General features: G+C 48.7%; 1 protein-coding gene across 3 annotated transcripts in view; it reads left to right on the top strand.

Annotated features, from left to right (window-relative positions):
- The window catches only part of ASB6 (ankyrin repeat and SOCS box containing 6), a 40,184-nt gene that overhangs the window by 24,153 nt on the left and 3,497 nt on the right, over positions 1 to 12,534 (top strand). For 2 of the 3 annotated variants that reach the window (XM_077306831.1, XM_077306830.1), the window contains exon 4: positions 3,346 to 3,452. In XM_077306831.1, coding sequence (XP_077162946.1) covers positions 3,346 to 3,452 — 107 coding nt within the window. Of the gene's footprint in view, positions 1 to 402; positions 558 to 3,345; positions 3,453 to 12,534 lie in introns of those variants that run through there. The other variant, XM_077306832.1, reaches the window with a different exon arrangement.

Below are 12,534 nucleotides of genomic sequence, written 5' to 3'. Positions count from 1 at the left end.
GGGGATGCAAAACTGGATTTCCCCCTTTCTCAACCAGGGTCTCGCGGAACCCTGGGATTTCTTAACATGGACATTTATCGTCTGATATGACCATAGGTGGGCATGTCCACAGCTCTGCTTCCCAACCGTATCTTGCAGCCTCCTGCCACTCAAAGGCTAAAGAATGTTTCAGAGGTTTCTCAATGGGAAAAACTTGAGAAAGGCTGCACCATGCTGGCCCTCCAGTATGTGAATGTGGTAGGCCTGGTTTCTTTCCTCCCTCAAGTCAGACTTCCCTTGGTGTGCAGCACCTGTGTGGCAGTGTCTGTGATTTTTGCCACCCTCCCCTCGCCCTTTCTCTTTAAAGAGAGCGTGCTTTTTGCCTCAGTTGGTGCTCCGGAGTTTTGTGACCTCATGCCGGAGTTCCCTATAGACGGTCTCCGTAGCAACATGGCCGCTCCCGGACGCGGCCACCCGTATGGCGCGCGTGAGGGCCCTGGACTGCCAGATGGGGAGGAGCTGGGCAGAGTCCTTCCTCGACTGCTGGTTTCCCTGTTGCAGGGGAGAGTTGCCTAGCGGTAAGGGCTCGGCAGTCTTTTCACTGGCCTCACTAAGCCCCCACACACTAAAGACACCACTCAGACACTCAGTGTGGGGCTGCTGGAGAGGATGCTGGGAGATCTGTGGAGGGCAGCGTGGGGGTTTCTTTCTCTTTCCCTCCCAAGTCAGGCACTGAAGAAAGCGACTCAGGGTTGGGGTCACGGTGAATGTAAAGGGCAGTTAACACTGTCCCCTTCTATGATTCCAACCTCGGCTGGCTCCCTCCTAGTTTTCGGTCTCCCTGCACTACACAGAAGTGTTACGAAAGTCCGGGAAGACAAGTGGTGGATTAGGACCCTGGGAGACCTGAGTTTGAATCCCCACTTCTGCCACTGAAGTTCGCTGGGTGACCTTGGGGCAGTCACAGCCTGGCCAGCCAGGTTGTTGTGGAGAAATAGGGGAGCAGGAGAATGGTGTGCTAAGCCACTTTGGACCCCGATGAAGGAGAAAAGTGGGAAATAAATAAATAAATGCCCTGATTGGATCTCATGTACTGTGGCACCTATTTAATAGTAATTAGAAGAGAGCCCCCCCCCCCCCCGCCAAGGTAGTCTGTTCACAAGTTGTCATGATAGACAGAAATCTAAACTCACTGGCTAATATGATCCTCCATATTTATTTTTTATTTGTAGCCCTCCACTCCCACACAGTGGCTCATGGTGGGCAACCTCCATCCATACCCCACAATGAAATCCCCATAAAACAATCATCAAACAACATAAAAACCTTCCCCTGGTGGCACTAAAATAGACTCCCTCCCCCGAGCTCTACAGGCTTCTTGACTAATGCCTCAGGGGTAGTCCGATGACCTGGCTGGCACCGAGAGGGGCTCAGATCTTAACTGCCCTGGCCTCAACCAGAGCCCTGGCGGAAGAGCTCCGTTTTACAGGCCTTGCAGAACTGAGAAAGTTCCATCAGGGCCCTCAACACATCCGGGAGCTCATTCCACCACATTGGGGTCAGGGCCAAAGGACGGTGAATCGGCATGGACGTCCCCCAAGATGATAAATCTTGGATACTGTAATGCCCAGACCTCTAGGAGGCTTGACAGGGCAGTTGGCGGTGAATTAGCCGGTCGATACAGCAACTGGATGGCCAGGTTCTCCACTGATCCCCACGCTATTCCTGAGATCAATGGTAGAGCCCTGTAGGAGCCCTGTTGCATGTATTTAAAGTCATACAGGAACAAAAAATGTATAAAGTGGGAGGATTTAGGCTTTTTCCACATTCTGCTTTTCCTCGCTTGTGTCTTCTCCGCACACATTTTGCTCCCTCCAGTGGCTGATCCAATATTACATCAATTTATTTCCAATGTACTTCCCGGCAGAGTTAAACTGCAGTTTTTAATGCTAGACACACAGTGATGTGATATCAAATCCATCACTAGCAGGATCAAAGCATGTGCAGAACAGAAAACACCCTGAAAGAAACAGGTTGCTCTGGTGGATGATGGGAGATGTCAATGCCTCAATGCCTCAGTGCTATCAGCTGTGGTATCATTCCCAACTGAGGCTGGGACTGGGAAGAACTGTCTTGCGGCTACTTTGGCCCCATCTGGTCTTCGGTGGTGGTGCTGGGAACCTGCTGCATAGCCCCTTGGCCTCTGTGTTCTGCACATTTCCATCTTGTCTCCTATGCTCATTGCTAAACCCCTGGGTAAGGTCACCTGAAGGTAAGGTCCTTGGGTGTTAAACGCTGAGTGGCACTTAACCCATGAGACACACTCACTGTGAATATGGGTGCATTGAGTTTTTGAAAAAACTGATATTGTTGTCTTTTTAATGGTTTGCCACCTGGAAGCCCCTAACTGGGTGGGAAGGGCCAGGGCCTTTTGGTCCTGGCCCCTACCTGGGGGAATGAGCTCCTGGAGGAGCTTCGGGCCCTGTGGGAGCTTTCGACATTCCCCAGGGCCTGCAAAACAGAGCTCTTATGTCAGGTCTATGGTTGAGGCCAGCGTAGCAAGGAAGAGTTGCCAGGCTGCCCCCCCCCCCCCCCGTGTTAAGAGCATGCACGTACTTGGAGATCTGCCTCCTGCTCCTACATTAGTTTTTCAGAGGGCTTAGAAGTCCACTTGGTTTAAATTGTTGGAGTCTGTTGTGTTGTGTATGTCTGGTGCGGTTTTAAATGGGCCTTTAATTTTGGACAAACGGTAACCCACCATGAGTCAGATATGAGAGTGGCGGGCAATAAGTCTAATAATAATAGTGATAGTAGTAGTAGTAGTAGTAGTAGTAGTAGTAGTAGTAGTAGTAGTAGTAGTAATAAATGCGGGAGAAAAAATGTTTGAAATAACTAAATAATAAACATACCTATGCTAAAATAACTGTGCTCCAAAGCCACCCATTCATGCAGTTTCAGAAGCCCCTCCCTCGCCTGACCGGATCATTTCCTCCCAGAGCAGGCTCCATTTCTGCAACGGGATGCCCCATAGCAGCCTCTCGGATGGTCGAGCCTTTTGACTTAGAATCGCATAAGCTTCTCCCGCTCCCGTTCCCATAAGCAGCCTCAGGCAGCCAACAAAGTCGGCGGTGACTCCTAAAAGATGATGGTGCAGAAACTTTGTTTCTTTGGAAAGATGCTCCCTTGCTGGATTTGATCAGAGTGAATATCTTTGTACTGTTAGATCCACCATTTTGAGAGGCCAATTTCTCTCTGGTGCCAGCTCTAAGCGTCCTGCCCAGGGAGAGGCCTGGCATTAAGGATCTGGCTGGAGTGTCTAAAATAGACTTTTAATGCTTTCTCTCTCTGTCTTCCTTTTATTTCCAGATCCAGTAACGTATTACACGGCCCTGCATATCGCAGTGCTCCGGAACCAGCCGGACATGGTGGAGCTCCTAGTGCAAAGAGGAGCAGACATTAATCGGAGGGACAGGGTAGGGAGCATTGTGACTTTGCTTGCCGGTGGGGAGGGGGTCACAAATAGCCTCCAGCCAGTGTCCCAATGCACAGGTGTGTATCTGTGATATCTGGAATCTGGGAAACAGTCCTGTAATCACCCCCCCCACACACACACACAATTCAGAAGCTTAAGGGTGGGGTGGATACATGGCAGACAAAAGGAATCGCTTGTTTGCTCACTGCCTAATTCACTTGTGGAACTTACTGCCGCAATACGCAAAGGACATTTCCTCGGACGACTTTAAAACGTGCAGCTTCATGGAGAGTAAGATTCAACAGGAGCTCGCTTAATTTGATTTACATTATTTATATCTCAACTTTGTCCCCAATGCAGCTTACATCATTCTCCTTGCCTCAGTTTTTTCTTCACAACAACCCTGTGAGGTAGGTCAGGCTAAGAGGGCATGTTTGGCCCAAAGTCACCCAGCAAGCTTTGATGGCAGAGTGGGGACTTGAACCAGGTCCCCAAAGCCTAGTCTCATGCTGTAACTCCTGGAGTCCCAGGGGTGGCCAACCGGGGCTTTCCAGATGCCCATGGCCAACAATTCCCATGGGCCCCTGCCAGCACCTTGAATTGTAGTCCGTGGAACTCTGGAGAGCCACAGTTGGGCCACCTGGCCTCTCTGAGTCTATTAATTCTGATGGCTAAATGGAACCTCCATGTTCAGGAGTGGTATACACTGTGTCAGTTGTTGAGAGGCTTTGGCTATGTGCCTCTGTTGTGGCCCACCTGGGGATACCTGGTTGGCCACTGGGGAAAAGAGGATGCCGGGTACTGGAGCTTTCCCAAGATGTTGTTGACTTCATATTGAGTGTTCATCTGCACAGAGAGGAATGGGCGCATCGGGAGCCACGCGCCATTCATCAGGGTCCAGGGCGCGGGAGAGCATGCTGTGGTGCACATTATAAAAACTCCCCAAGTCTTAGGGAGCAAAAGATCAACATTGACATCATTGATTAGACAAGAAGCCATAAACGGGCTGATGAATTTAAGACCCGGCTTTCGAGAGGGTTGTTAGCAGCCCTGGTTGCTGACAGATTAGGACTATGATCTCAACAGTAATAGGAACCATGCCAGTGGGGCAGCCCTGGAGCTGCCTTTCCAGTCCCAATCTTTGTGTTGGGGGAAGAAGTGTTGCATAGGAGAAGCCCTGTAGTGTAGCGGTCAGAGTGTCCAGGTGATATCTGGGAGACCTGGGTTTGAATTCCGCTCCGCCCCGGAAACTTGCTGGATGACTATGTCTGGTTGCAAATTCTCAGTGTAGCCTACCTTGCAGTGTTTCTCTGAGGATAAACTGGAGGAGAGGGAAAGGATGCAATTGCTGCTGGGTGTCCATTGTGGGGAAGTCAATGAAGGTGGGTAGCCGGGCTTGTCTGACTCACGAAAGTGCCTCTCCTGCCACAAATTCTGCTAGTCTTTAAAGTGCTCCTGGACTCTGGCTCTTGTCTCCTGTAAGGAAATGAAGGTGTTTTGCTTTCCGGCTTCACAAAGCTATGGTCCCAGGCATTCTGCCCCCATAATAAGCGTCTTATCCCTGTGTGAACATTCATGGGACATGAGCACAATACAGCGTAGGAATATTTTAATTTTTATCTTTATCTGTATTTTTATATTTATTCCCCACCACTCCCGAAGCTGGCTCGTGGCGAGTTACATACGTCCATAAAAACAATTAAAATCCCAGTTAAAAAGAACACAAATAATTCCAATCACAGTCATAACATGATATAAAAATATGGCGAAAAGTGAGAACCCCCCCACCCTACCGCTCAAGGGGGGTGGGAAGGAAGAAGGAAGGCTGGGGGGCTTATGTATGTTCCTGTATTGCAAACTGGTCACATCCCAAGGCTAGCAGTTGGCTGCGCTTGCAGAAACCTCCCAAGGAATAAATCTCCCCTGGGAATGTGTGCAGTCCTTCTGCGAGGGAAAGGGACGTTGGGCTGGGGTTAAAGGCCCTACAGACAGGAATAGTATAGGGCAAGAATGGGCAAACTGTGGCCCTCCAGATGTCCACGGACTACAATTCCCACGAGCTCCTGCTGGCAGAGGCTCATGGGAATTGTAATCCGTGGACATCTGGAGGGCCACAGTTACAAGCTGTGGGTCTGTGATGAAGATGTCTTTTTTTTCCACCTGAGGAGGTAAAGAACTTAGTTTGTCTAGAGCAGTGGTCCCCAACCTGCGGGCCGCGGCCCGGTGGCGGGACGCAAAGGCCATGGCGCCGGGCCGCGGCTCCCTCTCCCCGCCCCCCCCCCCGCAGTAAAAAACTTCCCAGGCTGCAAGCTTGCGGCCTGGGAAGCTTCTTACTGCGGCAGGGCGGGGAGAGGGAATCGGGGCCGGGCTGCGCCCGTGCGGGCACGGCCCGATGTGCGGGCGCGGCTCGCGGGCGCGGCCCTATGCGGGGGCGCGGCCCAATGCCCTGCCGGTCCCCAACCTCAGAAAGGTTGGGGACCACTGGTCTAGAGCACAGCCTAGTTTTCTACTTTCATAGTTGGCACAATATTCATAGTTGGATGTTGCTGCCAGAGGAGGTAGTGATGGCCACAGAAGTAAACAGCATGAAAAGGGATTACCACGAAGGTTAGAGATAAAACCGTATATATTAGAATGTAAACCATTATTATTAGAGCTCAAAATGCTTAAAAACCAGAAAATATTATCTGTTGGGCACACATAAAGCTTTATTTATTTATATTTTTCTATATAGAGTTTTATCCCCAGCCTTTCTGGTTCTCACCAGCTATCCATATTGGGTTTTTGTTTCCCTTTTATGTTATTTGTTACAAGGAGGATAGGTCTCTCAGTACATGTAGGTGTGAATTTGCCACTGACTTAAATAGGATGGAGTCATGGTAGAAAAAAAACTTCAAATAAAGCTCTGTGTCCAAAGGACGATATGAATATTGCAAAAAAATTAAAAGTCAGAAAAGAAATATATGAATCTGTTTCACATAATATATTTATTATATATTATTATGGTAAGGCCTTGGAGGAGGAGCATGTCTCATAGCTAAGTGACAGCACTTAACACCCACTCAGGGCAGCTGTCCCACCCCTGAGTGCCTCTTGTCCCAACTGGCTTGCCTGTCTGTCCAGCTGCCAGCCAGTCGCCTTCCATCCCCCTCCCCTGACCACCCCCTCCTCCTTCCACTTCCCTCTGAGGCTCGGAGGCCGCAGATCCCTGCTGAGTGAGAGCTGCCCCTGCCAGTAAGTCCCCTAACAGCTGCCTGCAGCCTTTCCAGGTCCTGGAGGGAGGGGGAGGCTGTCTGCAGAGTTCTTCCACCCCACCCCCCTAATTTAGCACCCATGTATCCCTGAATGCAACGGGCTTTGCCCCTAGTATACAGATAATGCTCATAGGGATGCCAGCCTCCAGGTAGGACCCAGGGACCTCCAGGAATTACAGGTCATCTCCAGGTGACAGCAGTCCGTTCCCCTGGAGAAAAAGGCTGCATTATATATCCTTGAGGTCCCTCCTTGTCCCAAATCCCATCCACTCCCAGCTCCACCCCCGATGTCCCCAGGTATTTCCTAACCCAGAGCTGGCAACCCTAAATGAACATCAAACCGCCAACCATGATCATCGTCGTATGATATAAAAGTACACTGAAATGCAATAGAGCAATCCATGTACAATGAAAAGAATGGCTAAAACAATGTTGTTAACCCTCTTGGTGCTTTAAGTTGGCTTTTGGTTTACAGTCCGCAGCACATCAGCAGGAGATGCTTGGCCCGAGGGTTTGCCCCAGCATCTCAAGTAGGGAGTATCCCCAACGGAGCTGTGTTGGCTCTGGAACTTTGGAGGAAAATATTTTGTGCATGTATTGTACGCCAGAAGAAATAGGATTGAAACGTGTTATCCCGAATTCACCTAGCATACACGGATTAGAGTTTCTGTACTTTTACAGCAAGCCTTTAATAGCATATAAAAGTGCGATATAAAGAGGAAAAGTGCAAAACGATCCACTGCTAGAGAAAACATAGGCAAAGATCATGCTTTAGAGTAAGACATAATACATTCACGATTTCTCATGGCAAGATGTAAAAACTTTGCCACTGGTTCAGTTATATCAGGGTTCTGGGATGTCTGAATCTTACGTTCATCCGAATGCAGTTTTCTTTTACATAGCAGTGAGTTAAGAAATTTAGCTCGGATCGAGGAATAAAATTGACAGTTGAAGAAAACGTGTGTAATTGCTTCTATACAGCATTGTCCACATGGGCACAGCCTAGTTGAATGCGGGATCTGTTGAAATCTCCCATACGGCACAGCAGAAGGCAGAGCATTAGTTCTAGCTAACATGAATGCTCTACGCTGTTGTGGGATGATTAGATGGTAGAAATACGCAGCTAGGGGTGGAGAGCGTGGTGAGATCCCCAAGCTCAATGGAAAGCAAACATTTCTAGCTTTACTGCTAAGTTCCTGCAGTTCTATGTCTAACAGTCTACGTTTAATTGAATCAAATGCAGTCTTTTCAGATATCAGATACAAGGAGTCTAAAGAGATTCCTATAGATTTAATTTTCCCTCAATGTGTCTTAACCAAGTAGATGACTCATGTTCAGATAGCATAAGGGAAATTAGACTATTGGGGTCAGATCTAAAATGAATGCGAAGCCAGAACTTGATTGTTAACAACCATGCTCTGGTTTCCAATAGTCTTTGGCTGGTTTCTAGACATAGGACTGCGTAAGAGACACAGTTCGGGGTCCCAAGGATTTTACAAAGGAAGACAGATTGGAGACTTTTGACCATTTGGTTAAAAGCGTTGATCCAAATAGGGATGCCATAGAACAGTTGGGCACTTAGTTTCCCATTGAATACTTTGAGGGCTGCTGGCACGTACTGGTTACCACTGGTATAGAAGAAATGTGTAATTGCCAGGGCACTAGTTTTTGCAGATGTGATTGCATATTTCCTCTGTATAGCCCAATTTGCATTATGGTGAAAAAATATTCCCAAGAATTTGAAGCTTTTAATTTGTTCAGTGTTGTTACCTCTTACATTCCATTAAGGAGGCTTCCATGGCTTTCCAAAACCCACAGTTTTTGACTTCTCAAAGTTCAGAGCAAGTTTGTGTACTTCACAGAAGTCCAGGAATTGAACCAGTAAGCGTTTTAAGCCAATTTGTGAATGGGGCAGCACTACCGCATCATCTGCGTATAAAAGCAGTGGGATGTGAAGGGAACCAATTTTTGGGCTATGGCCAGAATTGGGGGATAGGGATGGAGCAAGGTCATTCATAAAAAGGTTAAATAGGAGGGGGGGCAAAATGCACCCTTGTTTTACCGCTTTGTTGATTGGTATTTTAGGTGTAAGACTCCCAAGGGGGGTGAGTTTGACTTGGCAACAGGTAGAAGAATAGTTTCCTTATAAGATGTAGGAGCCTTTTATCTATCTCCATCTTTAACAGCTTATCCCAGAGAAGATCTCTAGGGATAGAATCAAAGGCCCCCTTAAGGTCCAGAAAAGCTGCAAAGAGCTTTGGACTCTCTTTCTTACTATATTTGTTGACAAGGTGGGCAAGGATGGTGCAATGATCAAGGGAGGATTTCCCTTGACAGAATCCAACCTGCTCAGGGCCTAAAATCGTTTTCTCAGTCAACCACAAGGTGAGTTTATTTGATAGGAGTCTGGCATATAGCTTCCTGGCATATTGCTTTAGGATGCTTAGGGCTAATCCTGCGTTGAGCAGGGGGTTGGACTAGATGGCCTGTATGGCCCCTTCCAACTCTATGATTCTATGATTCCTAACAATAGAGAGAAGGCTGATGGTTCTATAATTGATTGGGAGCGAGCGGTCACCGTTTTTAAATACTGGAACAAGGATTGCATTTGTCCATGAGTCAGGCATTAAGCCTGGTTTGTTTATTACAGTAAAGAGAGCACCAAAAGAGGAGCCCACCAGTCTGGGAAGGTTTTAAGCAGCTCAGGAGGGATCGCATCCGGTCCTGGTGCTTTTCTAGGCTTTAGTTCAGGGGTAGTCAAACTGCGGCCCTCCAGATGTCCATGGACTACAATTCCCAGGAGCCCCCTGCCAGCGAATCAAACCAGGGATTTAGAGTTCTTCTTTGGGTTGTTTTCTGTGAGTTTGATTGGTGGCTCGATAGCCGATGAATGCAAGTGATTATATTATTGTAATTTTTTATAACCTCAGAAGGATTATCATTGATGCTGGGGATGGAGTTAAATGCTATTAGAGAACTGGCAGTAAATAGATGTTTGATCTTTCCAGCAGTGCTTTGTGACCACGGGATCTTACATAGGGTACCTTGGACATTTTCAGAGCCCATAATTGGTGGAGATGACCTTAGGGGAGAGGTCGCCTTGATGGTCAATATCAGTAGGAGGTGATCGCTATCAGTGCGGTCTCCAATACGAAATACCTCTAATTGGCCTTTCAAAGCAGGGGGAAACAATATATAGTCAATCACACTGCTACCTCTCCCAGAGGCAAATGTGAATTCCCCAGGATGATCTTGGGGGAACGAGCCATTTAGTATCACTCTGTCGAAACGTATGCAAAATTTGGCTAGTGAAATTCCGGCATTATTTATATGAGATTCTTTGGGATGCCTTGCATCAGAAAGAGAATTGGGTAGGGGTTCATCTGGGTCCAAGCCCAGTGCCCTTGAGAGTGCAGAGCCATCTTTGCCTATCTTTGCGTTGAAATCTCCTGCAAGCAGCATTTCAGTCAAGGGGAATTTTGCTTCAAGCTCCTCAACAAATATTGTGAAGCGGCTCCAGTGGAAGTGCAAGTTTTGCTGGTCCAGGCAAGGAGGGAAATAAGCATTAATTACTATTAAAGCTATGTTGGAAAATTTTAGGAAGGAGGCCAGAGCAATGGGATTGCAAACAGATAGAGCAGTGAGTTCTATGCTTGCCTGTTGGGAGCATAAGAGGGTTAATCCTGCTCTGTAGCGCCCCTTAGATTTGGATTTGTAAACTAATACAGAATGGGATTCATATCCCTCAAAGCTTATTTCATAATGTGACCATGTCTCCTGTAATAAAACCAGATCAAAACCTTTGATAAAACACATGAAATCTGGATCATTCCCCTTACTTTTCCAACCAGCAGCATTCCAGGAGAGGATCTTGATTGCAGGGAGAGAGGGGTCCTTTAAGACAGTGGTCCCCAACCTGCGGGCCGCGGCCCGGTGCCGGGCCGCAAAGGCCATGGCACCGGGCCGCGGCTCCCTCTCCCCGCCCCCCCCCAGCAGTAAAAAACTTCCCAGGCCGCAAGCTTGCGGCCCGGGAAGCTACTTACTGCGGGAGGCGGGAAGAGGGAATCAGGGCCAGGCCGCGCCTGTGCGGGCCACGCCCGCTCGGCCCGATCCGCGGGCGCGGCCCGGGCGCGGCGTGGGTGCGGCCCGCGGGCGCGGCGTGGGCGCGGCCCGCGGGCGCGGCGTGGGCGCGGCTCGCGGGCGCGGCTCTGGTGCGGCCCGATCCGCGGGCGCGGCGTGGGCGCGGCCCGCGGGCGCGGCTCGGGTGCGGCCCGATCCGCGGGCGTGGCCCGCGGGGGCGCGGTCCGCGGGGGCGCGGCCCGATGCCCTGCCGGTCCCCAGCCTCGGAAAGGTTGGGGACCACTGCTTTAAGAGTCAATCAGTTTCAATTAGCCGCTCAAGAGATTTGTTAGGGTCAAAGAAAACACTGCCATTGCCCTTTCCTGGGCCATTGTGTCTGTGTGCTGCTTCGATATTGTCCCTTTATGGCAGCTTCCCTCCCCCAGAGTCGTAACTGCACTGGTTGGTGGTCCTAGATGTTTATTTCTCTCAGGCGCTGTTTCCGTTGGTGAATCCTTGTTGTGAGGGGCAATAATAGTCATGCTGGAGTCAGGGTTAGGCACATCCATATTTGATGGGTGGGCAGACGGGGTAGATAAAGGTGCTGGCTGTGCTTTTCAGTAAGCTGGTTCTCAGGTACTGGTTCTCCGATATTACTAAAAACACGAGCTGGAAAGACCCCCTTTGCACTTAGGAGGGGTTTGTTACAAAGCAGCAGGGATGGTACTTTGGGGCTGCTGAAGGATAGTAAAACCCTTTGTGCATGATTGGGATTGGGATTGGGATTGTGTAGCGTTTCCACTGCAATTAGTTCAGCATGTTTCACTTGATCACCCAAAAGGGCTCTCAGATGTCTTTTAACAAATAGCTTGGATCGCCAAGAGGGAATGTTGCCTTTAAAGCTACAAACAGTTAAGCTGACCTAGTGTGGCTGCAAAACTAGGTGGTGGTAGCTTCACTTCCTCTATCATGCAGCCGTGAGGGAGTATTGGTGATTTTTAAAGCAGAAGCACCTTGTTGTGGGGCAGTAGTTGTACCTGGTGAAGGCTCTTTAGGTAGGGTGGTCTCTTTTAATTTGGAGCTCTTACCAGCTAAGTCCCTAGTAATTAGGTTGTCCACTTTCTCATGCAGTGAAGATAGTACTTTGTTTGTTGTTGTTAGGTGCGAAGTCGTGTCCAGAGTCCATTTAAGTTTGCACCGACTGCTTCAGTGACTCCATCCAGCCACCTCATTCTCTGTCGTCCCCTTCTTCTTTTGCCCTCAATTGCTTGAGGGCAAAAGAGTACTAACAAATGAGTACTTTGCAGATATAGTCTATTGTTTTTGCAGTCAGTAAGAGCAAGTCAGCTGGCGCATCATCAACCCCCTTCATGCTCCTATCATCTGGAGGGGGGTCCAAGTCCTCCACATTTAATATCTCCTCTAGCAATATCCAAAGCAGAGTTTCCAGAGGAATCATCGAGAACATCTGCCAAAGCTGCAAATTGATTGGAGGTGAGGATTTGTAAGGAGCCTGTTGCTACAAAATAGTCTCTCATCTTTGATTGTTTAGAGGCAGGGAGAAAATGATCCTCAGACTCGGCCTCTCTTGCTTGTTTATGCACCCCCATTTTAAGCTGCTTCACCTCTGGTGTTTTCCCCACTTCTTTTTCTTACACATCCAAATCTATAACTGTTCTCTCTAGAGCTGCCAAGTAAATTTGGCTAAATTTAGTCCCAGCTCCTGTTTTAACTGTTCGTATGTAGGAAGCTGTAGAAGTCCAAGGTCAG

The sequence above is a fragment of the Paroedura picta genome, chromosome 12, assembly GCF_049243985.1.
Source record: "Paroedura picta isolate Pp20150507F chromosome 12, Ppicta_v3.0, whole genome shotgun sequence".
Taxonomy (NCBI): domain Eukaryota; kingdom Metazoa; phylum Chordata; class Lepidosauria; order Squamata; family Gekkonidae; genus Paroedura; species Paroedura picta.
This window is presented reverse-complemented; position numbering and strand designations above follow the sequence as displayed.